A 24,983-nucleotide genomic window follows, 5' to 3' on the forward strand; every position below is an offset into this window, starting at 1 on the left:
TGGGAAGGTGTGGACTCACCATCCCTGGAGATATTTAAAAGACATGGCACGGAGGTACACAGTTTACTGGTGGAATGGGCAGTTGTTAGGTTAACAGTTGAACTCAATGATATTTTCCAACATAAATGATTATTCAAAAAAACTGCTAAAATCAGACTACAGACCATAGTTTTCCCTTTATTTAAGATTCACTTGGATTGTATGAAATTTTTAAAGTGACAAAATACGGCTGGAAGAACCTACATACCTACATGTTTTATTAGGAACTGAGGAATTCACAATTTTCATGGCATTAATAAACACTTCTACTGCTACTATATAAAACTCCTGAGCAGCTGATGTTACTGCATAGGGTCAATACTATGTAAATTAAAATAGATTTCAAAGCTGTACTGGCAGTACACATTGATTATGAAAAGCTGGAAGAGATTTTTAAAAGGAGTTGATTTTATCTAGGGAAATAAAATACACAAACTAGGAGACTCTCTTACGTGATACAAAAATGGTTAAACAATCAGAAAATTGCTTGAGCAAGACTTGCCAGGTATGTCCAGGTAGTTCAGAATAATAGATAAAACAGCATTTCAGTCTGAATGAGGATTTTTCAATGTTCAGACATCTGGAAAGTAGCCTGATTTATTTTTCCTTTAAAGTAAAAGAATTACAGCCTTCTGTTAACTGTAATTCTTTTTCATGATGTGCATCAACATCAAATTACCCATGATTATTTTCTAAATCATCATCAGCTTTTCCAAGTTTGTGAGGTAAACTCATCTCTTCTTCATCTGCTTGACCTTTATTTATTGAAAAGTTGTGAGACCCCATGGTTCTCTCTGCTGGAGAAGTCGACAATTTTTCCAGAGATTCCTCCAGCTCACGTCTGAGTTCATCTTCAGAATCTTCAAAATTCCTGCATAGTAAAACAAGAGAATTATGTTAATTAAATATGACTTTATTACAAACCTTTCTCAGTTCAAGGACTCTTAGGGTTCTTTTTAAACACTTTATACATAATACACAAGTGACACTCCTAATTGTGAACTGTTTCTTTTGTCTCTGTCAGATTGTTTATCTGTATTTAAAAGGCAAGAGGTAAGTGCTGCAAGGCCATGTTAATATTTCTGCTGTAACTTTCAATGATAGCATTGGCTGTGACAAGTTCCAGAATTAGAAGTTAAATTAGCAGACTCTGTAAGTTTTATTTATGAATTTTTAAGAAAACAGAAAAACTTCAGGCAATGCAACCTAAAAAAATCCAGTTGTGTGGATTTATCTTCTGATGTGTTTGACTTACGTGTCTTCATCATCTGATCTTGGCTCAAGTCTACCTTCATCAACAGCAACAGAGTATGTTTCTGAGTCATCTTCCTTGTTTTCTTTTGGAGGCAACGGAGTTAATCTCCCTTCTGTAAAGAAAGAGAAACTTTCCTTCAGTTGCACAGTAGAAAGGAAATAAAGGAGTGTATGTAAAGGAATAGCAAATAAATAAAGGTGAAGTGTTATGTTGTTGTTCAAATTGCAACAATATAAATGTTACACTTCTGTTGATGCAAAGTAAATGTAATTTTTAAAAATAGTAACCTTAGAAAAGTGGGCTGCAGTGTATGTAGGTGAGTTTGATTCAATTGCAGTGTCAGCTGTATCAGTATGGACAACTTCAACACTTGGAGGAGCTAACTCCAGTCTACCTACAAGCCTGCTGGCAATAGTAGCTTTCCTCTGTATACCCAAGCAAATGGAAGAATTACATATGAAGGTAATAGCCCATAAGTGGGCTTGCCCTTTTCCCTGCTTCTGAAAACAGCAACGTCTTGGAAGAGGCCTCTCAGTGCTTCAGGGACAGAACAGAGGTTGTGTCTCTGTTTTTCTAGGTTGCCAACTGCTTCAAAATGTTTCCCATAACTGACCCTCTGCCAACAGTAGAAGAAATATTACTCCAAAGAAGGACATGCAGAATTTACAGGAAAAAAAAAATCCTACCTTTGTCTTCCTCAAAACAGATAAAGGAATCATCAGACAGCTCTGCTTTTGCTAGGATGCTCAGGAGTGTCTCTGGTGGTGTCTGTTTCCACTGCTTCCTGTTTTCTGGGATGTCTTCAGGCAGAATAACATGGTCATCTGAGGAACAGCAAGGTTCTCAGGTCACTAATGCATGACTGTAGCTTGGCACTGTCTTTTGTCAGATTCAGACTTTCTAGTCTCAACACTGATTTCTTCCTTTTGTGTAATTCTGAAATCCACTTTTTTTTTTTTCCTTTATGGAATACTCCTGATTTTTTCTGTAAGTACTAGATCTGATGGATAGGGAAAAAATAATCTGGACTACTCATCACTAAAAATGTTTAACACTGGTTTTAATGCTTAAGTAACTTCTTATTAAACCTGGAATAGGCAGGTGCAACTTCACTGAGCAGTCTCTGCTCTGAAAATTGTTTTCTTCTTGGTTTGAAAGAGCTTAAAAAAGTTCCCATTTCTTTTGTGCCCTGTGGTCTTTCATCTAAGGTAGAATGAACAAAAGGTGGTGTATTAATATTCTGCTTTGTTTTACTATCCATGCAAGCTCTTCAGGTTATTTTTCGTCTATCTCAGGTGTGCAGAGCATACTGGAATGCTGGAAGAGCTCCTTGTGTGTAGAAACCAGTCACTGGAGATCCTTGTCTGCCTGAGAATATATGCAGTGGTACTGTAAGAAGCCTAGGGACTTTTCTAAAGGAGAGCATCACCAGAGCCACAGCTGGAAGAGGTGGCACTCATGACAGTGGTGGCACCACCACTGCAATCAGAGGAAAAACAGAACTCCACCACACTCCAGGACAGCACTGGCACTCACTGCCCTAGTTCTGTGAGAGCAGCTCAAGGCCTGAGAAAGTGGTGATGATTAATTTAATAGATTGACATTTTGAGCCAGGCCACAGAGAGACAGTGCTCTTGATATCTATGAGAAACACAACATGATTGCAGTGTTAGAGGGGAAAAGTGACAACTGTCTTCTATGGCTTAGCATGTACAATAACCTCTGCTGTTACAAAATCCTGCAATTAAAACCCTGCTGGATCATGGGAGCATTCAGGTATGGATGAATTCAGTCTGGCTGAATTTTAGGTGCTCACTGCTTTCACTGAAAGCCAAAATTTTCTCACCGAGTTCATTTCCAGCCATAGTAGGACATGCAGATGTGATATTAGCACCAGCTAAAAAATTCAGAAGTGTCTGAGGGGCTCCAGTCTGCCAATGTTTTCTGGGCTTTTTTATATCATGTATGGACTCTAAGGGGAAGAAAAAGAAGAGGAAAAGTTATTTGGATTTTTTATAAAGTAGATGTCTGTTATGTGATATAAGGAAAGATCTCATTAAATAAACTTACTAGAGCCTTAAGTTACTGGATTTACCTAACTCCTATGTAATTTTCAGGATTAATACTCAGCATTGCATTTCCCCAATAAATACCTGTTGGGTAGTCAGACAGTTTTTCCAAAGCTCTGTCTATATGATTTTCATAAACTTCCACCAACTTCTCTTTAAGATTCTCACCATCCACAAAAGTTAAAGTCTCATTGAGTTTATCAAGTACCTGAAAAAACAGTAAATTACTCAGGAAACAGTAAACAAATATGGTACAATAGCTAATCCCTTCTCCTTTTACTGTGTTTGCCAGCCAACCTCATGTATGCACAGGAAAACTGTGTAACAAAAAGTGAAGCAGCAGGACTCAGAAGCCACATTGTGATTTGTGCATCAGAGGGCTGTGTGGGGCTCCACAGAAATGGGAAACAACAGAACGACAAAAGAGTGCTTTATAAATTAAAAATGTATGTACCAGAAAGAAGTTTTTTGTTGCTGTTAGGAATATTTTTTAAATTCTAATATACTAATAATACTAATAAAACCTTATTAGGTAGCTATTACATGTCAATAACCCACAAATATAATTTTACTAAGTGAAAACAATATTGTCTGTAGTTGTTCTTGTTTTGTGATACAGTACAATACTGTTTCATTTCTGAAAAGAAACATAAATGTACTAAAACAACCTACAAATCAAATTTAGCATTTGCAAACGAACTCAGTTTGAGTTGTTAAGTTCTTCCTCTCAAGCCCATTTTAGGAAATTTAAATATCTGCACTCCTTCATGCTTTACCATGTGAAAGACTGACCCAAGTATCACCCAATTTTCTTCTGAGCAATTATCCTCTTGTAGAAGGGCAGACATATGCAACATGACAACAAATCCTCAATAGGAAGCTTCATTATAACAAAGGCAGAGGATGATGGTAGTGGAAACAAATCTTAGATCATGGAGCTGACATTGTTTCCAATTTCTAATGTAAATGCTTTGAATATAACTAAAACATACCTCTGCTTCTTGAATGCTGTCTTCCTCAGGAGAACATACATCTAAATTAATTTCAAATTTTACTCCTCCCTAAAGAAAATTCACGTTATTAATTTGTATTAATAAATAAAAGCATTTAATTAAAAGTGCACAGATTATATGGAACTACAAATTTGAAAATTTTTCTTCTATTGAAAATAGATTTTTCTTCTATTTAAGAAGATCAAAGTTGAACACATTGGACAAAAATAGATTTCCTTAAACATAATCCTTTTCCTTCAGTGATATTTTAAAATTACTACATTCACTTTTGATTTTTAAGGACCTTTGGTGAATATTTAATTCAGATTGTAGCGATACATAGAGTTGGTTCTGACAGCTGGTGGTCAACCAGAACTAGAAGTGAATACTGTACTGCTTCCATGCAATATTTCACAAAAGACTTTTAGTCCACAGTGATCCTATGGTCAGAAACATTGCTGGTATCTTATGTGAATTTCTAATTTGATTCCCATCTCCTTCTATGATTTAAAAAGCAGTATAGGGAATCACATTTTATAATAAAATATTTTAAAATCAGCAATCTGACTTGACTTTACTTTGAATAAAAATTAGTTCCCATGCACTACTAATGCAGTGTGGTATAAGAAGGAGGAGGTAGAGATTGATTACTAAGTGAGAATATCTAAAGGAAATCTCCCTCAAATGATCAGAAAGACTCATTTACTTTCTTCTGATATAAACTTTAAAAAACAGAAAACCAGCACTCTTAATTGACTCTCAAATAACTTCATTTCCAGACCTACCACAGTAACACAGTAATTTAAAATGTACAGACATAATAAGAAAATTAAAAAAAAAAAAATACAACAGTAAAGATGGATACTTTTGTAGTATGTCTCTTTTCCAATATTGTTTGATCTTGCCTATCCTGAAGGCTGACTTTTTTAAAGTTTTCCTCCATATCCTGGAAGGAGAGGAAAAAAAACCAGCTTGAATTAATATGTGTATACGACATAAGGAAAGAGTTTTCTTTAAGTAGCAAATATATTAATAAATTTCGTTTACATAGCTCTGTAAGACTATTCCATTCATTGCAAATTCTGGCTTATCCTGGCGAAAAGAAAAACAGAAATTCTTGCATACAGGGAAGGCCTCTGATTTTTCAAAAACCCATGTTAGAAAAATACAGTACTGTGTCAAGATATAATAGATCTTTTATTTTTTATGATCACCTGCAAGATGACTCAGACTCATTTCATTCTGGAAAACTGTGGAAGCGATTAAAATCAAGATTTTAGTGGAAATCCATGCTTCTAGAAAGTATAGCCCTATTTTGCAGTATTTTGTTTCCTGGCAACACCTAAAAATATTTAATACTCCTTTTCATATTATTATGTCTCCTGTAAGAATGTGTCAGAGAAAAGCAAAGTAAATAATAGCATACAGCTTCTTCGTGATCTGTGGCAATCAGTGCATGCCTTCAGCCTCAGGAGAAACCACAGCAATTTACAGATTTTACTTTTATGCAGTTTCTCCAAAAGTTGGAGAGCCCATGAAACAAAGTGACACCAGGCAGGCCCAAAATTGAATGTTTCTTTTTCATTATCATGCATTTCCCATTAAATCACTGGGAATTCAAATTTTGTCCTAATGTGGCTCTGGCTGCCTATAACCCACTTTATTTCATCAAGTGGTGTGAATTCATTTTAGTAAAAGTCAGATCCAGGATCACTGAGGAGGACACTACTGATATTGGCAGATTTGTCCCAGAGAATGAATCAAAGACAGTGTGGGTCTTGCTCAGAAAGATCCATTTAGATGGGATGGTACTGATACCTGAAGTGATTCTTCTCCTGTTCCCGATATATCTTCGTTTCCAGACTGGTGCTCAGCTTTCCCTTGCCTCACAAGATAGGTTTTATCTTGTATTTTCTGGTTCTCCTAAGGAACATTTTTTAAAAAATGTTCATTTCAATTCCTAATGAAGTATTCTAACATAAAAAAGTAAGTATGAGTACCCATATGTTTAAGCTTTGTTACCTGGAGTACTCCTGCTCTAAATCTGAATTCTTTTATGTCACTGTGGTATTCTTCTCGAATTTTCTGCAATTGTTTCAAATACTCCTATTAAAGAACAGTAGGGTAGAATGTTTTTAATAAACCAAAGATAGAAAGATTAAATATACTTTTATATGTTCACTTAAGATAGAAGTATCTGTTTGTTTTTTCTGTCTCCCAAAAGCAATACTATACAAGTATATTGTTTCTCTATTAAAAGATGGGAAAAGAATGGAACAGAATCAAAGATGAAAAAGAGAAACTGATGAAAAAGAATTCTTATGCCAGGAATATTACTGTCAAGAAGTATAAGAAAAGAGTTTTAGGCAATTAAGGAAGAGATTCATTTACCTGTTCTTTCATTTCATTCTTTCTAGACATGTTTTGCTGATGGTTTTTGAGATACTCTTCCTTTGTTTTCTGCTGCTGTGTTTGGTCATGATACGGGTCAGCAGAGGATGGTCGCAGTCCCTATGGATGTACAAATGAATCCCAGAGCAAATCAGGTTTCATTTAGAATCTCCTCCTTCAGTGTTCACTCAATTCACTCCCCCTGTTCCATTGAAGGATGCAGTAAGGCAAGTATACATTTTTGGAGGAAAAAGTCACAGTACAATTTTACACTGTTAGAGTTTTGTATGAGAAAATAAAACCTCAGAATGAACATTGCAGAGCCGATCAGGGAATTTGCTAGAGCAAAACTTTCTACCTGACAGTGTTACAGTTTGCTGTTCAAAAGACATCAATTCATCTTTAGACTTTCATTCTCCTTCTTTTACAGATTTTATTCTGTGGTTCAGCATTTACCTACCATCTGTTTTTCCACTTTAATCTTGTACTGCTGGGCTTCAAACCGCCTTTGAAGAAATTCTGCAGTCCTGAGAGAAGAAAGTGATGTACATATACTATATTTTATTTCACAGACTCTGCTACCTTTGCACAAATAATTCTCTATAGGTTCTACCACATATTACAAACAGAGCTTTGATTGTACTACATGAATATATAAATATGGATAAAATATGTATAAATAAGGCACAAACAACAGTAAAACAAGGAAACATTCCTCCAAGCATTCCCTTTGCTATTATTTCATTTACTTAAGCCTTTTGAAGAGTACAGCAAAGCCCTTCCATCTTTTATTTCATAAGCAATATTAAAAGTATTAATTAAAACAAAATTGATTTCCCTGGTCCTCAAAATGAGTGAAAATTGTCAGAATGGAGGCTGTATATTCACCAACCTTTTTATTGTCTTTTTCCTCTGTGCCTAATTCTATCAGTTAAACTTTGTGGAGTTTCTAAACTTTTCCTTTGCTTTTTATATAAAATAATCATCAGTCACTTGTAAGCTCCCTGTTTCCAATTTATTTAATTTCTTACCTTGGGAATCCACTTGTGCCACAGGGAGCCAAACTGAATTGACTCTGTCCTTAAATAAGGCACCAGAATTCAGGTCAGGAAAGATGTTCTAAATCTGAAGATTTGTAACTGAAATATTCTAAACACTGCTGTTGTTGTGTGAAAATTAATGATTCTGTCAACTTCCAAGGAAAGCTTTGGAAGTATTCAAAATTTCTTTTTCAACATTTTCAATGTTCATCCACACCTAAAATGGCCAGTCACAGAATGGACAGGAAATCTCCTAAGGTTGTACCTCTACTTTGCAACAGAAAAGCTTTGAAATAAATAAACTGCTAGAGAAAGGGTCTTTATATCTGAAACATAAATATAAGTGCTGCATGGTAGAAAACCCACTTTCATGGCCTGCCTCTCACTCTGTTCCCTTCAGTGCACAACTGCTTCTGAACTTTGTATTATTCTCTTCCTGGTGTGAAAGACAGCCAGTGTTTATCCTTGGTATAATCAGAGATTCTATAGAAAGCTGATGTTTTACTTTTTGCCCAGTAAAAGATTGGGCTGAGACTTGGGAGACATTTCAATGATGAAATGTCAAACACCAGGTCAATTCAGGTGGGATTTCTGGATAAACAAGAACAGGAATTGTGTTGTTGTGTAACAAGCCTTCATTAAAAAAAAAAAAAAAAAAAAGAAAAAAGAAAAAAAAAATCAAAGATGAAGCAGAGAAGGCATTCCACTAAACCAGCTGTGTCCAGCATTACTTACTCAGGAAGGCTGATAGCTCAAAATACACAAGACAGACATAAATAGAGTGAAATGTTTACCAGTCAGGTGGTGGAGGTGCAACTTGTCCTTTTAGTTTATAGTAATCTTCAACTCTTTGGCTGATATGAGAAAGGTCATAATGTGCTTTAGCTTTCCTTTGCAAGTTATCAAGCTTCTCATAGTAATGACCATAATGGCCACGTACTCTAAAGCTTTCTGGCCTCTCTGCCATGTTAAATCTGGAGGCCTGTGGCTGAAAATATAATAAAAGATGTTATTTTACCTGTACTCATTTGTATCAGCACAAGTTTGAACTCACCTCCTGTACTTCTCTTCAGTCTGAGTTGCATGGTAATAACTGTCTATGGTATGGATAGTTTTCCAAATCCTTTCAAATATAACCCAGAAACTTCCAGACTTCTCAGGGCTTATGTGATCTCACCATTGACTTTTCCTTTACCCCTCTTCCATCAGCTCTTGTCATTAAACAGGAGCTCAACCTGTTGTGTGAGTGAGTCAGCATGGAGCTTTGTACTCTGTGGTGTCCTTGTCCTAAAGTCACTTCACTCTTTTGGAGCCTAAAGCACCTCATTTTGGCATGTGATAGCAAGGGGAACCTGGGATGTAGTTTTGGACAGTACAGGCATTGATGGCTGCTTTCAGGGCAGCACTGTGCTGCTTCATTTCACATCTCTTTGATTACATGCATGTGGGAGTTGGGCTTTCATTTCTCAAAGTCCTTACTGTGATGAAACACCCCTGTATTTCTCCTTGGAGACAAGACTCATTTCCATTTCTCATAAGAACAATGGAGAGAAGGTTATCACCTAGCTGCCACTGCATGACATAACTGTGGTCAGGCATCCACAAACTTTTCCATTGTGAGAGACTATATAGTGAATGAGAAAAATGCTAAATTTTGCTTACTTTCTTACATAAATGTATATGCATCTAAGTATCACTTCCACAGATGGTAAATACGGTACTGATTCCTTCCCATTTTCCTTCTTAGATACACTGAAAATAGACTCATGTACCTGTGCTACATCCAGATCACAGCAGAATATAAATTCACATCTGTATAAGAAGTCTCCAGCTGTCAGAAAAGTTCCCAAGGAAGAAGAAACCTCAAAAAGTGTCACTTATTCCTCAGTGAAGTAGGTTTTGCAGTATGGTATCCAGAAATATGGCAGTCCCAAGCAGTAGGGAGAACAAAATAGTCTATCCAAATAAATGCCAGAGGACTGAGAACTGTGACTAGTGAAGCAGGCACCAGAAAGTCATGCTTGACCAACTCACTAACATTCTACAATTAAATGACTGGCTTGACAGGGAAGGGGACAGCAAGGGGACACTTCCTACCAGACAACTGCCTTCATGGAGGTTTTTGCCTTACTGTCTGCCTTAAAATCCTCAGAGTAGCTGATGAATTGAGGGTGGGATGTGGAGGCAGTGCAATTGCTTGAAAAGTGGCTAAGAGGGTAGTGATCACAGAGTGAAGCATAGCTGAAGGCCAGTAACTAGAGTTCAACATCTTCACTAATGATTTATATCACAGGGGAGAGTGCACCCTCAGCAAGTTTGCTGATAATACAAACTGGGAGGAGTGGCTGATACACCAGAGGGTTGTACTGCCATCCAAAAAGACCACAAAGGGCTGGAGAAATGGGATGACAGAAACATTATGGAGTTCAGCAGTGGAAGTGCAAAATATACTCTGCACCAGCAAATGCTGGGAGCCCTTCAACTGGGAAGCAGCTTGGCAGAGAAGAAGAAGGGGGACAAAAAGTTCACCATTAGCCAACAACGTGCCCTTGCTGGAAAGGTGAATGACATCCTGGCCTGCATTAGTAAAAATATTCCCAGCAGGTCAAGGGAGGTGATCTTTTTGCACTGCTCAGCACTTGTGAGGCCACGCATGAAGTGTTGTGTCTAATTCTGAGCTCTCCAGAACAGAAGAGACAGTTACAAGCTTGAAAAAGCCCAGTGAAAGGCCTGGAGCATTATTCCTATGAGGAAAGGCTAAAAGAGTTCAGACTGCTTAGCCTGAAGGTGGGATCTTATCAATGGTTATAGGTACCTGAAGGGATGGTGCAAAGAGAATGGAGGCAAACTCTTTCCACTAGTACCCAGTGGCAGAACCAGAGGCAATGGGCACAATTTGAAACACAAAGGTCCCCTTTGAACATCAGAAAACAGAATTTCACTGAGGGTGAGGGTGCCTGAGGGTGGGGCACAGGTTGCCCAAACAGGATTTAGAGTGTCCATCTTTGGAGATATTCAAGAGCCAACTGGACATAGTCCTGGACAACTGGATCTAGATGACCCTGCCTGAGCACAGGTGTGAACAAGGTGATGACCACAAGTCCTTTACAACCTCAACCATTCTGCCATCCTGTGAATCCTGAAGCAACACCTTCAAAGTATGGCACTATGCAAGTATCCCTGAACCCTACACACTGTTTATTTGGATGTTGAAAGAATGTGGAAATATTCCCAGTGTAGGTCAAAACACTGTGAGCAAAATTCTGGCTTTGATTATAGCAGTGCACAGTGAAAGTAAGCTAACTTTCCAACTTAATCCATCTCTGGATTTGCATTGGCACAAATGTAACTGTGAGGAAAACAATTATTCATAACAATTAGTATTATTCATAGCAAGTGTTAGTGATTGCATGATGGATGCAGTTATGGGAATTCCCTATCACCAGTTAAGCTCATGGAACTGCAGTGTGCAGATCTGGGAGTTCCCAGATCCTAAATGTGCTGTGCTTATGGTCACCAGCATGGAAGGTACTACTGTGTGCTCTTAAAGATAAATGTGTACAGTGATTCTAAGAAAGAGGCTGGGCATAGCAAACAGCTGATACCTTGTCTGAGGAAAGGAGGGGGTGGAAAACAAGTGAGAGACAAAGTGGTTGTGAAAAACTGGGCATGCATTTAGGAGAAGGCTGTCAGTAACAAATATCTGAGGCAATGGCAGTGAGTGCTGGTGATTTTGCCTATGAATGAGCTGTCACAAGGGCTGAAGTAACAGGATCACTGTATTTTCTTCTACAGCAAAAAAACCCAAATGCAAAGCTTATTTGCCTTTGTGCAAACTTAAATGCAAAGCATGCCTCAATCCTTTTGTTACAAAGGACCATACCAAAGCAGCCTAGATTCACTATTTACCATTTAGGCTTTCAAAACATCTCTTCTGAGGATTCAGGCATGTTTAACTGTCTCTACTGTCTTAGTATAGGCATTAAGCTAAATATACATCTTCACGTCTTAAGCATTTAAAAGTATCTTTTTTAAGTGCATAAATTTCTTTTCTGAAGACTATATGTATGTGAGTGTGTGTCTGTAATTATGTGTAATTCTGAAGGTGTCTGTGTATATATATGTGTGTATATATATATATATGAGAATGTGGATACACAGTACCTGAATAATAGGCTGATGTACTCTTGAAGGAGGCTTCCATTCATTTCTTTGGAATAATTCTTGTTTCTTGAAAGGCAACACTATTCCAGATTCCAGAGAAATTGGGTCCTGGACTCTTGATTTCTGAAGTTTATATGCTTTTTAACAATAAGAGATTTAAAAATTTGATTCTGTGCTCTCTACATGATTAATGATCATGTGATTTCAAGCCATAGTAGGATGTCCACACCTAACATTGACAGGTTAGGTTAATAAACATTCCTTACATTCTTTCACCACCATCACCATACCTCACACCTCCTAGGTATTCTGCTTTTCATCCTGAGAATGACATGCTTTGAAAACATGGCTTGTCACATTCATGTAAAGCGGATCTTATTGATTCATTTTGCACAGAACACTGAATAAGAGGGAGACCTTTATAAACTGGAGTGTTGATTTCATGATAGTTTCAAAAACAGAAAGCAGGAGGTCTAATTCACAGGCTCTAGAAGCCTCTGCTTAGGCATTCCCTTTCTAAACCCAGCCCTCCATACTCTACAAATTGCTAGGCAATGTTGTACTTGTGAAATTTGAAAAGAACGGCTGAAAAGTGGGAAATCTACCTTATCAGTTTCCCAAGTAGGAGAATACAAGCACAGACCATTCCTGTTTGGTCAGTCAGTATTTTGCAAATATCTTAGATGCAGTGGTGAAAAACAGTATCCTTTCTTGGATTAAGTAGTTTCTAAGTGAGTTCTAGATCTTTCATGAATGTTGACTGTTGGAGTATCATGTTTGGGAGATAAAATGTATTAAAACTGTGATTAAAAACCAGAGATTTTTTTAAGTGCCTAAGTTACTTGGTTGTTCAAGCTTCTGTCCAAATTGCATTGGTTGTGCAGGCAGATAAATCTCATTGAAAGTCATTTTCAAAATAGCATAGGTTCCTACACTACTGATGAATATTTTTTTTGTGGGGGGGGGGGGGAAGGAGGGGAGTTCAAAGTGTAGTTAAGTAACTACAAAGGTTATTTTCACAGAACTGTTCTAATTGTTTTGATATTCCAAAGATAAATTTGAGGATTCACTGTGATATAATGAAGAACACAGAATTAGAACAAAGTTACACTGCCAGAAACACACCAGATATTCAACAGGTCGTGCATTTAGTCTCATTCATGTTTTCTTAGAAACTGCATACATAATCTGGTCTATCAATGGGCACTAAAGCAAAATAGAGTTCACTGTCTCACAATTTAATCAAATTTATAAGACTTTGTAAAATACTTTTGTATTGTTTTGTAAAATACTGTCGAAATACTGTTTTGCAAGATTTATGGTTTTCTCACATAGTAAGGATGTTTTCCATGTGACAGACATAAACTAGACCAAAGCCTCTCACTTATAGAAATTCTGTTTTTTAAAGAACTAATGTTTCAGCACTTTCCTATGGCAACTCTTTTAGATGACTATAGCTAATGAGCTAGTCTTAAAGCTGTCTTCCCTGAACAAGACATCAGGACACTGCCTGGGTGAACGGTTCTGCTGTTGCAGTTCTCTTCTCTATTTACTTTTAGCTCTGGGAGAAACCTTTCACCCAGACATGCAGTAGATACTACTGGAGAAAGTTGCAACAGTTGTATCATAACTAACAAATGTTACTGTAGAACTAATGACACATAATATTATCATCATTACCTTGTATCTGCTTGGCTCTTGAGTGAGATGCTGAAGGCCTTTTTCTATGTACTACAGTGTAACTGAGTTCTTCCCGTGCTACCTACCAGAAAAAAACAGTATCTTATAGAACTGTTCATACTAGTTCTATACTTATTTTCTCTCAGCAGGCAGCAGTACAGTCACTCACCTCAGGGGGCAGATACCTGAGAACAAGTTTCTGCAGAAAGGGCTTCCTTAGAATAGAATTGATGGATGGTCGATCTCTTGGAGATATTTTGAACAGCTGGGAAATTAATATCCTCAGGTCATAGGAATAGTTAGGAGACACTGGCTGAAAATGTCCTCTGCAAATCTTCAGCACCAGTTCATGCAAACTGTTGCCTTGAAACTTCATTAGGGAAAACAATTTAAAAAAGGAAAGTAAATATTGTTGGTACAGAATGACAGACTAGACAGCCCAACTTTATAAAAGGTTGTTGACACAGTCATAGAATGGTTTGGGTTGCAAGGGGCCTCAAAGATCATCTCATTCCAACCTCCCTGCCATAGGCAGGACACCCTCCACTAGACTGGGTTGCTCAGAGTCCCATCCACCTTGAACACATCAGGGATGAGGCATCCACAGCTTCTCTGGACAACCTGTGCCAGTGCCTCCTCACCCTCACAGTGAAGAATTTCTTCCTAATATCTACATTTACCGTCTTTCAGTTTAAAGTCATTCTCCCTTGTCCTACCACTACATACTCTTGTCAAAAGTCCTTCTTCATTCTTTCAGGGCCCCTTTAGGCATAGAAAACTGGACTTCTCCAGGCTGAACAACACCAGCTCTCTCAGCCTGTGTAGGAGAGATGCTTCAGCCCTCTGTTCATTTTTGTGGCCCTCCTCAGGGCTCATTTCAATAGGTCCATGTCCTTCCTTTTGCTGGGGCTGCAGAGCTGGATACAGCACTCCAGGTGGGGGCCCACAGATCAGAGTAGGGGGGAAGCCCTGTGCTGTGGAATCCCTCCGCAAATCCTTCCTTGCTACTCACAGTGTGCTGTGGAAAATTAATATAACCACTCTCTGTGTTTTCTGGTTTCAGCTGCAGAACTAAAAGGTCAAATGACTTCTGTACCTGGAAGAGTTTTATTCACCTTCTGCTGTCAGACAGTTAACACAGGAAGAAACATGATGTGTTTTGCCAAAAGCTGTCCAACAGAGATCTTCACAGGTTTCACCTTCAAAACCTCACTTCACCCAGCAACTTCTGCATTCTGTGCTCCCTCCAGAATGAGTGATGCCAGTCAGGTAATTTAGTCCTCTCAGTTCACTAGATCTCTTAAGAGGCCAGCATCAATATAGTTTTTAGGCAAAAACCCCAAGTTCTTTCTAAAATCACCCTTTTATTTATGTGGCTATTTTGAAGGTGGTAGAATTAATTTACTTTAGCTTCACTTGCATTTCCTCTCCACGTCTGCATTGAGTCACTGTCCTCACACTGAAACAGTGGGCAGCAATACAGAATAAAGCCTCTAATATTCACAGAAAGTAATATTTCACATTTTGCCACTTTGTGAAATCAGCAGTTTTCCTCAACAGTATCCCCCTTGCTCCTAGCTCAGCACAGTTGCTCCATTAGTGCTGCTCCACATCCTCCCACATCCAAGTTCAGCAAAAAGTCAACATCTGCTGGTCCCAGGAATCTTTTTCCTGTTGTCAAGATGAGTTTCTGCTGTGTTCCCTTCTCCATGTAATAGTCACAGGCTGAGGATTACCTTAGGCTCAGACCAGGGTGAGAACAGCACAACTTCCTGAAGATGCTATCTCAGTTATTTTCTGACATAAATGTGCTTTCAAACAAAATATATTGGATTTCCTTTAGGAAAATCCTTCCAGAGGCTCAAACCACTTCCTGGGAAAATGTGAGGTTTAGATTTTTTAAGTATAGACTTCCAAACTTCAGACATTTAGACTTTCAAAATAGGTATTTTCAAACAGAAATGAGCAAAATTATATACCTAAGCCCAATCTCGAAGCTTGTCTTTAATTCTTTCCATTGTTCATCTATCTTGAAAAAGTTTAGTAATTTTTAAAGAGCAAATATATGCTCAAAGTATGTACACACACATGCATAAATGTAAGGTATAGGAATACAACATAATACTCTTTAATTTATCATCCACAAAACAGATACAATATGAAGTTAAAGACTAGCAGTCATTCTTTAATATCAATAAATAAGATGAAAATAACTCTTGTAGCTGACTGTGAATACTATTACTACTTCAGGCTTTGCAAGGTGACCACTATACTTTCTAATAATATGATAATGAGCTGATTGCACAGTACTTACAGGATGCTTTAGTGCACACAGCTCATAAAGCACACAGCCAAGAGACCAAATATCTCTGTGAATAAGAAATAAAGTTTCAGTGAAAAGTCTATATTATTTTCATTCATGCAATCAGTACCTCTTCTCAGCTCCCAAATTTATTACCATTATTCTATTACAGACTGCTGCAAATTTTATTTTTTCTTAAGATGCACTAAAAAGAACAACTAGACATTTATTTTTAGTTGTGGCACCAATGTTTCTATGGTATCTAATTAGGTTTTATCATTGTAATTGGAAAAGGCACGGAAATAATATGGGAAGTCTGTTTAATATTTCTAGCAGCATGAAGGACAAAGCTGATTTGATAGCTGAGGAGACAATAATGGACTAAACTTGACTGAATAGCACCTCAGAGCTGAGATGCTGCTCTGAGCTCCAGGACATTTGGTGCTGATCATATTTCTCACACAGAGAAGGGGATCTAGGCCCACTCACCTCCTGACTTTGCAGTGCTTCTTATCTGGTATTTTGTGGTAAGACTCAGACCTATTTGTCTTTCCTGCAAGTGGCTAGTGTGAATTTCCAAAGTAGCCAAACCAGCAGCTTTCTTTTTAGTGTATTTTTATACATGATAAATGAGTGTATAAAAATTGACAAACTTGGAACTGTAAAGATGCATTGGTTATTACATCTTGGAAATGAGAGAAATTTAGTAATTGATGAAGAAGCAGATTAAGCAAAGGGAAAAATACTGGTTTACATCTCCCACCACTACTAACAAGAAGCATTAAAAGAAAGTTTAAAGTATAAGTAATTTTATAAAGCTGAAACATAGAATTATATTAAGCCTGTAGGTTCATCACATCCAAGTCATGACTGCTATATTTTGGACATTGAAAGTCAAAATACTACTGACATTGTTGTACAGTGTAAGGTAGTTGCTGTATGCAATCATGCACCTGATTACTGTACACAATAATACAAAACTACACAAAGGGTGACCATGAGAAATTCCCATGCTCTGCACAAATACTGATTTAAACCATACTGCTAAAGTGAGTTCTTTCATTTTAGCACATCCTCACACACATAGGAATGAAAGACAGAGACTTACGTTTTGTTGTTGTACGGTCGATTTTCACATATCTCAGGTGAAAGGTAATAGGGGGTCCCTACACAGGTATGGGCAAACTCTGTAGTACTAACAAAACACAATGAACAAAAAGGCTTGCACACTGAAAAGGTTTACAACTGAGCTAGAGATTTCTCTGCCCCAGGTTAAAAGCCTATGGGGGATATAATGTCTGCTTGCAAAACAGTTGAATAATGGAACATCCCATGGAAAACTACATCATTTCCCAGTTCTGTGTAAAATGACCCACTATTTTAATAGTGGAGAGTGTTTGCACTTCAACAGGAAGCACAGCAATTCACTGTCCTTATCCAGGCCCACGAGCCTTCCACTGTATTTTCTCTCTTCTGTATAGCTGAGGAGGGGAGTGACAGAGCTTTTGTAGACACCTGGCATCCAGACAGTACCAACTCACCACAGAAACTTAATTACTAGTTACAGGAGGAGAAGTACTGTCAAGCTCCAATTATATTGTTGTGTAAGCCTACTATATACTTTTTAAAATGTTTGTACTTGGACATTCAAATTCTGAGGTTTACTTCCTATCTCCTAGGTACTGTTCTGCTGTGTAGAAGCAATCCTTACAGCAACTATGCCAGAGCACTTCCAAAGGAAGGCACTTGGGGCATCAGTAGTTTACAAGCTGAGAGTCAAGTTCTGTTAAAGATACTAAAAAAGCACAAAAAGAGATCAAATCTAAGCATATTCCTGTTGTTATCATGCCCCCTGCCATGTTTTCACCATACCTGGCCACTACACAGGACAGGCCAACCTTTTCCCCAGAGTCATTAAAGATAAGGCCTCTCTTTTTGGGAGAAGAACACAGACACAAGGCCAGCCATGACATGTTCTCGGGTCCAGGTGGTCATTCTGGGTCTCTTTCTTTACTCTCTCTTTAGTTTTAAATGCTCTTCACTTTTGTTGTTATGAGGTAACAGAAGTTATTGCCAATACCTGCATGGGCAACAACTGTGCCTCCAGAATCTCTTTATGTCAGTTCCACAGAGAATAGGCAAAGGCTGTAGCTTCTCCACCCTATGTCCTATGCCTGGCAGAAGTCCAGTTACTAGGCTAAATACATCTGTGATTCCATGTTTTAGGAAAACAGAAGAAAATGTAGCATCAGACCCTTTGTATCCCAGATCTCCTGAGCAAGCACAATCCACACCTTGGATGTTCAGGCTGCATCCTGGACATCCACAAACATTCTGTGCAGGTCACAGGATTAAAAATGGTGCTTACCTGTTCAACTGTCTTGCTATGCCAAAGTCCCCAAGCTTTGCTACCTTTCCATTATTGCTAAGAAAAACGTTCTGCAAATAAACCCAAAAATAGTATGTGATAATGAAAGATGGCAGAACTTCTTAAGCATATGTTTCACAGGACAAAACAACCCCCTCTCAGTACCAATTTTCTTACCTGTGCTTTTACATCTCTGTGTAAAATCTTCTTGTCATGAATATGCTTCAAGCCCAAGGAGATCTGCACAAACCAACTGAGAATCTGTAATGAAAGTTACAGAGAACAGGTACCTATAAATTTTTTGTGACTCTAATGGGGCATCTTACTGAAATATATAAAGACAACAACTAAATCTAAAATATATAGGACATATATAATGTAAAACAGTAAAAAATGTATTTTTAAAGTTAATGCCATAGACTTTTTCTTTCCATTTAGTGCTAGCACTAAACTAAATGGAAGTAGATACCTACCCTATTTCCCTTATCCCCATCAAGTTTTCCCTGACTGTGCCAGGACATGCACTTGAACAGGGACTGAAGAATCATGCCAAAGGAGAGTAAGAATAATAGACCTTTTTTAAGAAGTGAGGGAGTGCAAATAGCTAAGACAGAATTGGGAAGTGGTTTCTTAATCCTCAGTGATGGAAGTCTGACCACCCAACTGTAGTATTTGTAGTCCTACTGAATGTGATCCAGGAACAAAAGAAAAACAAATAAATAAAAAAGAGAAAAAAGATGAAGGATTGAAATGTGATGAAAGAAGCAAGCTATGAAGAAACCTGCAGAATAAATAAGCACATATGTTTATCCTTTAACCTGATCCAGTATACATACAACATATTTTTTATTTTTTAAACATATATTTAACTTTCAATATAGACATGTCTTCTTAATGGCCTTTTGGACTAAATTCAGAAACAAAACTATAACCTGCTGATATGCTTCTCTGTTTAGGAAAATTCATGTACATGAAAGACTTTGATTCAAGTAATAAATAACCTTCTATTTAGCAATATTTGGCATTAAATAGATAAATTCCATATTAGGGCTGATGCCACAAATGAGGCTTTCTCAGAAATACATTTGAAAATATAAGGATATTTTAATACTATTATCTTTAGTTGGGAACATTTGCTTTCTTTTCTTTAATCATCAGATGTATCTTTAGTTCTATAATTCATTCTTCTGTCTGTATTTCTTTTGCCTTGCTTTGGATATGTATTATTCTGTGTCATTGTCAAGGGGTTTGTGTGTTGGTTCTCTCCTTTGTGCTTTCATGATCTGTGGGTTTGTCCTCTTCTTATTTCCTTGCATGTTCTCTCTGCCACTTGTATGACTCCCAATAGGATCTTAAAATTCATTATTACTGTACTAGTAATTCACTTTCAACTGACTTCTCCACTAAGGAGCTTCTCTTTTACTACTAAAGCAAAAAGAAAAGTCACAATACTTTTTTTTTCTCTTCAATTTTATGGCTTAGAGTATATTTCCACTAGCAGGTTGGATACTATCTACTTGGTTTCTAAGAAAAATTTTATTGTACCTGCAAAAGTATATTTTATTTTATGACTAAATAACCCCAGAGTTCAATCCACTAATTCCTACACAAAGAAAATTTTCTTCAGAAAGCTGAATTAGAAAAAAAATAAAGGAATAAGTAATGAGGAATAGTAGGAAATTCTACTTCTCTGAATTGCAATACTTATCATAATCACCTATTTACAAAATAAAATATCTATGAACATGGCCCAAAATTAGTCAGATATCTGGGGTTGTTTCTCTTTGCTGGTCTAGCAATTTAAATGGCATTAGAGAAGTTTTGACTAAAATTAAATGAATGAGATTTACCAAAGACTTCAGTATAAAGGAGGATATGCCATGATGCAAATAGCACCAAGAAATTAAGAACTTGTATATAATGCATCCTCCCCATAATTGGAAAGTACCATTTAAAAGAAGGTCTTCATGATTTAATGGGTACTTTACTAATGTAAAGAAAAAGTACATCTACGATGCAAGGAACAACAGGGGGAAGGGGACATTTAGAAAATTATCATCATACTGCTAATGAATTTCAGATCTTAAAGAGTGCTAAAAAGCCTTTCCTACACTCCAACTAAAACTACCAAAGTTTTCTTTAAAAGTTTAGTTATTACTGAATAATTCAAACCACGTTTCACATATGTTCTTCCCTCTAAAGGAAATGTCTTTCACCTGCTCCTCATCAAACAGCACTCCATGCTGCATATTTATCCTCTTCATTAAATCTCCACCATCACAGTATTCCATCACAATATATAGCTTGTTGTTTTCTGAAACAAAAAGCATAATTTTGCCTTTATTCCTGTATTATTCATTAATCCATCAGCAACTTATTTTTATTTTTATGATCCTTCTTTCAGAAGGTAGCAGTTAACCTCTACCTGCTCCTCCATTTCAAAGACTAATTGGCAAAAAATGGATACTTCCAGTGAAACCTGATGCAAAAATAAGATGTGAAAATATATTTAAACAGAGATTCAGCAAAATATTAAATACATGAGGAAATCCTCAAGAGACTCCACTGACTGATGTTCTTACAGGAAACTTAGAAGAATGCTTCAAAATTCAGATTTATTGCTCAATACATACACAGTAATGCTTAGGGAAAAGGTTAAAAGTAGACAATACTTTTAAAATAAACAGCAAGGTCTGCTTAATAGAAAAATTCTATCTATTCTTACCTCTCTGGGGTCAGAAGACTATCTGATGTACATGTCCCCTAAAACATTTACAGTCCTGATCACAGAGAACAATTTAAACAGAAGCTGCAACTATAGCTTTTATTACATAAGGCACTGCTTATGGCAGATGTCAGAAAAAAAATAAATGCAGGGAATTTGCTTTCCTGGTGAATAGAATTCCTTCTATCTGTTTCAGTCCTGAAGAATTCTTTATCCTTGAATGATAATTCAAAATACATCTGAAGGAAAAAGACTAGCACAGCATTATGAGATAGATCATGGATCACTGGAAAGATAGTGCTGTATCAAGGTGTGAAATTCCAATACTGTTTTTACATTCCAGATGCTGAAAGAATACTAATAGATTGCATTTCTATTTAATTGCCTCTTTTTGTGCCTGCCTGTTTTGTGTCTATGTATATGCATACATAGGTATGTATATATGTGTGCATGCATATGTGATGCATGTATCATAACCACATAATGACATATGTACATGATGGGGATAAAAAAAAATTAGGAATCCAAGGTTAGATCAAATGAAATGATCATTCTATTTCTTGCCTATTTCATCAGCCTTTTGTCCTATTTGATCAGTCTATTCCTTGCTATACTCAAAACCTCTCTTCCGTTGAATATCCTAGAAAATTCCCATTAAACTCTGCACTCCCACAAAAAACCAAGACTAAAGTTCAACTTGTACAGTACAGACACCTCAGGATCTAGGATCCATGTCAAGTACCCACTCACACATGTGAAAAACACAAGTGATGCCTGAATTTGATGCCTCATGTCCATTTCTAGGAGTTGAGAACATTACCCACGTTTAAGGAAGGCATTAGGGACAGGGCTAAGGGCCATCAACACTAACAAGGTAGGTTTTCTGCCTTCCACTCCTTTCACCACAATTAAAACAGAAATGTTAAAAGTAAACCTTGCAAAGAAGCATAGAAGGTTACAATATTTGCGTGCTTCATCTTGGCCAGCAGAATGACTTCTTTCTCAGAGGCTTCTTTTTCTTTCATAGGCATCTACAAAGAATTAAGAAACTAAATGCTAGCAATGATATATTTAATGCTTTTCAAAAACAGTTACATCATTACCAAAACTATTCCCACTAATAAAAAAACACAATGTACCAAGACAATGTAGACATACCATAAAACATTATGCATGCATAATATAAAAAGTAAATTTGAAGTGTATATTTGAAAGTGTATTGGAACATTACTGAAGTCAAACCCAATTCTGACATTTTACAAACAGGCAAATGTGTACCTTTTAACTTAAGTTAAAGAAGTCCTTTAAGAATCTGAAAATATGGATGTAGATGACTATAATGCTAATAGGGGTGATGTCAAAAGATCAAAGTAAAAAGAAAAAAAAATCCTTCCTTTTACTGGTGTTACTTGTTGTAACATTTCAGGCAAACTCTTTGCTCTGTTACATTAATGGAAAACTTCTATTCCGTTTATTATGACCACACTTCCATCAATACTACCTAAAAATTCATTTCTCTGACTATCTATCCTTCAAAATGTTCTCTTGTATTCATAAAGTTTCTTACCCTCTTTCTTAAGAAATATTTTTGAAATGTAATCCCTAAAGATTAAAAAATCAGTAACTGAATAAAACACACTACTATATTAAAAACAATCTTTTGACTTCAGAGAAGCAACTTTCTGCCTCTAGCTTCTGATTTTTGAATAAGTGGGATCCACAGTAATATTTCATTAGCAGCCATTCTTCTAGCTAGTACATCAAAATCTAAGATTAGAAATGCATGGCATTTATTGGTCACGAGTAGAGAGAGAAATGATCCATCTTTTCATTTAGCTGTCATTGCTCATGTGTCAGCTTTTCCAGGTTTGAATCTGGAAGACATACAGCTCTTTCTAGAACTAATTCATCTACTGTAATTTTCTAATATATTAGAAATTCACTGGGGTGGCCCAGAATAGCAACAGTCAAAAGCATACAGGCACTCATTGAAACTGACTGTTAAAACCCCTCTACTGTAATCACAGAAATTTCAATTGCCTTTATGGAACCAGATACAGCCATGATATTCCCTCAGCACCCGAGCAAGCAGCCCTAAACTGCCTCTGCAGTGGGAAGACAGACAGAAGTGTCATGGCCCAACTGAGCTCCTTCTAAATCAGAAATCTAAAACACATGGGATCAACAGCTTCCTAAAAGGACTTAATTCTCTTGTTCTCTTTGAAAGGATGTCTGGCCAAGCAGCTCAAATGCTGACAAACAACAGAATGGAAACTTAAAATCAGATGCGATGAATGGAACTGCCATAAACATAAATGGGAATTGGAAAGACTCTGTGGTGAATTACTCATTTCTGAAAATATGGGAAACAAGGAAATTAAAAAGCTCAGAGAAATTTACCACAGAATTGTGATTTTAGGGGCAATATTTTCATTGTAGTTGAATCAATTATTACAAAATTTGAATTAGGCAATGCCACACTTTGTAGGGAGAAAGAAGCTTTGAAAAAACCAAAAATGCAGTAAAATCAAAGACAAAGAACACAGTCTTTGGAAAGCTTACCTCTATATAACTGAGATGGAACTAGAAAGGAAATAAAATATAACCTAAATTCATTCCCAGCTAAATGGAAATAGCACAATCTGGTAAATGTCATTCAAGTTTTGTTATTTTACCTTAGTTAAATTGATCTCTTTGATAACACACGGCTCATTATCCATTTTTCCTCTTGCCAAGAATATTTTGCCAAAAGATCCTTCTCCAATTTGTTTAATGATTTCATATTTATCCATGATGCATTCGTCTTAGAGCAGTGGCTAAAATAAAAATTCCCCAAATTAGTACTGCACATAGTCAGTGCTTTAGCATGACTTGGCGCTACTGAAATAGACACTAATGTTTAGGACTGTCATTTTTATTACTTTTTATAACATTACTGCAGTTGATTCTTCCCAAAAATACCATGTCCTGGAAGTATGCAAATTATTGCAGATCTTAACTTTTAATAAGCAGCAAGTTGATGAGTGTTTCATAAAGAAAAGCACTGAGCATCCTAAAGTTAGTGCACGGGAAGGAAGTACTGTGTAGGCTTATGATATGATTTCGTAAAATGCGACATTATTTCGTGAATGGAACAATACCGTGGAATTGATCTTTTAATGGAAAAAAGTATCTACTCCACACTGATTTCGTTTATACTAAAAACTGTGAAAAGCCGCAGGAAAGCACGGCCAGGTGAAGTCAGGACCAGCGGTAGTCTGGAAACCTCTGCGAGGAACACTGAATTCACTGGGCGCTTGCAGTGGTTCAATAGGCAAAGCTGCGCACCTACATATGAGCAAACGCTACAGAACTGTTCCTGTTACTTGTGCTGAGTTTTAGCGGGGGAGATTAGCTCCGATTCCAGCTGTTCCCCGCCAGGCCAGCCCTGCACTCGCTCCCTCGCTGGCCTGCGAGGGCCACCGGCAGTGCCAGCAGGGCGACCCTGGCACCTTTGGGATGTCGGTGTCTGGGTCGGGGCCATTCCCGCCGGCAGCCGCGGGTGAGAAGGGCACGGGCGGATCCCGCGCAGGGTGCGCTCCGCCCGGCGCGGCCCCGCACCCACCGGCCGCAGGGCCCGGGAGGGCGGCGGGGCCCGGCTCATCCCGCGGGTCCGGCAGGGCCGCCCATGGGGCGCAGCCTCAGCCGCCCTGCGTCCCCATGGCGACGGGACGCGCCGCCGGGCAGCCCCGCCGGGGCCTCCCTGCCCTGCGGCCCGGCCCGGCCCGGCCCGGCTCGGTTCGGATCGGCCGGCCCAGCCCCGGCAGCAGCCGCGGTACCTGCGTGCACTCATTCGCCTCCGGAGCCCGGGGAGGAGCCGCCCCGCTCCGCGCCCCGCCCGGGAGTGGCGTGTGCGGCGCCGTCGGGAGCGGCAGCAGCCTTGTGTGCCTGGCACGAGCCGCCCCTCGCTCCACGGACA

At 37.9% G+C, this 24,983-nt stretch overlaps 1 protein-coding gene across 3 annotated transcripts; it reads right to left on the reverse strand.

Moving 5' to 3' along the window:
* Positions 1–618: 618 nt before the first annotated feature.
* On the reverse strand, positions 619–24,948 carry NEK5 (NIMA related kinase 5). 3 transcript variants are annotated; one of them, XM_079304973.1, is made up of 23 exons: positions 24,844–24,948; positions 23,701–23,841; positions 21,960–22,056; positions 20,517–20,614; positions 18,478–18,561; positions 18,301–18,371; positions 17,041–17,127; positions 15,945–15,999; positions 13,800–14,000; positions 13,631–13,712; positions 11,951–12,087; positions 8,581–8,774; positions 7,207–7,273; positions 6,747–6,866; positions 6,378–6,461; positions 6,174–6,278; positions 5,221–5,301; positions 4,356–4,424; positions 3,448–3,571; positions 3,141–3,266; positions 1,981–2,118; positions 1,295–1,406; positions 619–910 (listed from the first exon to the last, which is right to left on the reverse strand). In XM_079304973.1, exons 2-23 carry the CDS (start codon positions 23,815–23,817, stop codon positions 715–717), a joined length of 2,445 nt encoding a protein of 814 aa, XP_079161099.1. In that variant the 5' UTR covers positions 23,818–23,841; positions 24,844–24,948; the 3' UTR covers positions 619–714. The 3 variants fall into 3 exon arrangements, with proteins under 3 accessions (XP_079161099.1, XP_079161101.1, XP_079161100.1); XM_079304975.1 differs by lacking the exon at positions 24,844–24,948 and adding an exon at positions 24,353–24,521; XM_079304974.1 differs by lacking the exon at positions 24,844–24,948 and having other exon boundaries at positions 23,701–24,521.
* Positions 24,949–24,983: the final 35 nt, after the last annotated feature.

Source organism: Erithacus rubecula (assembly GCF_903797595.1).
Source record: "Erithacus rubecula genome assembly, chromosome: 1".
NCBI classification, from domain to species: Eukaryota; Metazoa; Chordata; class Aves; order Passeriformes; family Muscicapidae; genus Erithacus; species Erithacus rubecula.

What these genes read in the sequence shown, in the direction of transcription:
- NEK5 (XM_079304973.1), bottom strand. Translation starts at nt 23,817, where the DNA reads ATGGATAAATATGAAATCATTAAACAAATTGGAGAAGGATCTTTTGGC. An exon ending in ACAGCATTCAAGAAGCAGAG is followed by an intron (nt 3,572 to 4,355) that starts GTATGTTTTAGT and finishes CTGTTTTTTCAG; the next exon opens with GTACTTGATAAACTCAATGA. An exon ending in AGATCAGATGATGAAGACAC is followed by an intron (nt 911 to 1,294) that starts GTAAGTCAAACA and finishes TTTACTATGCAG; the next exon opens with GAATTTTGAAGATTCTGAAG.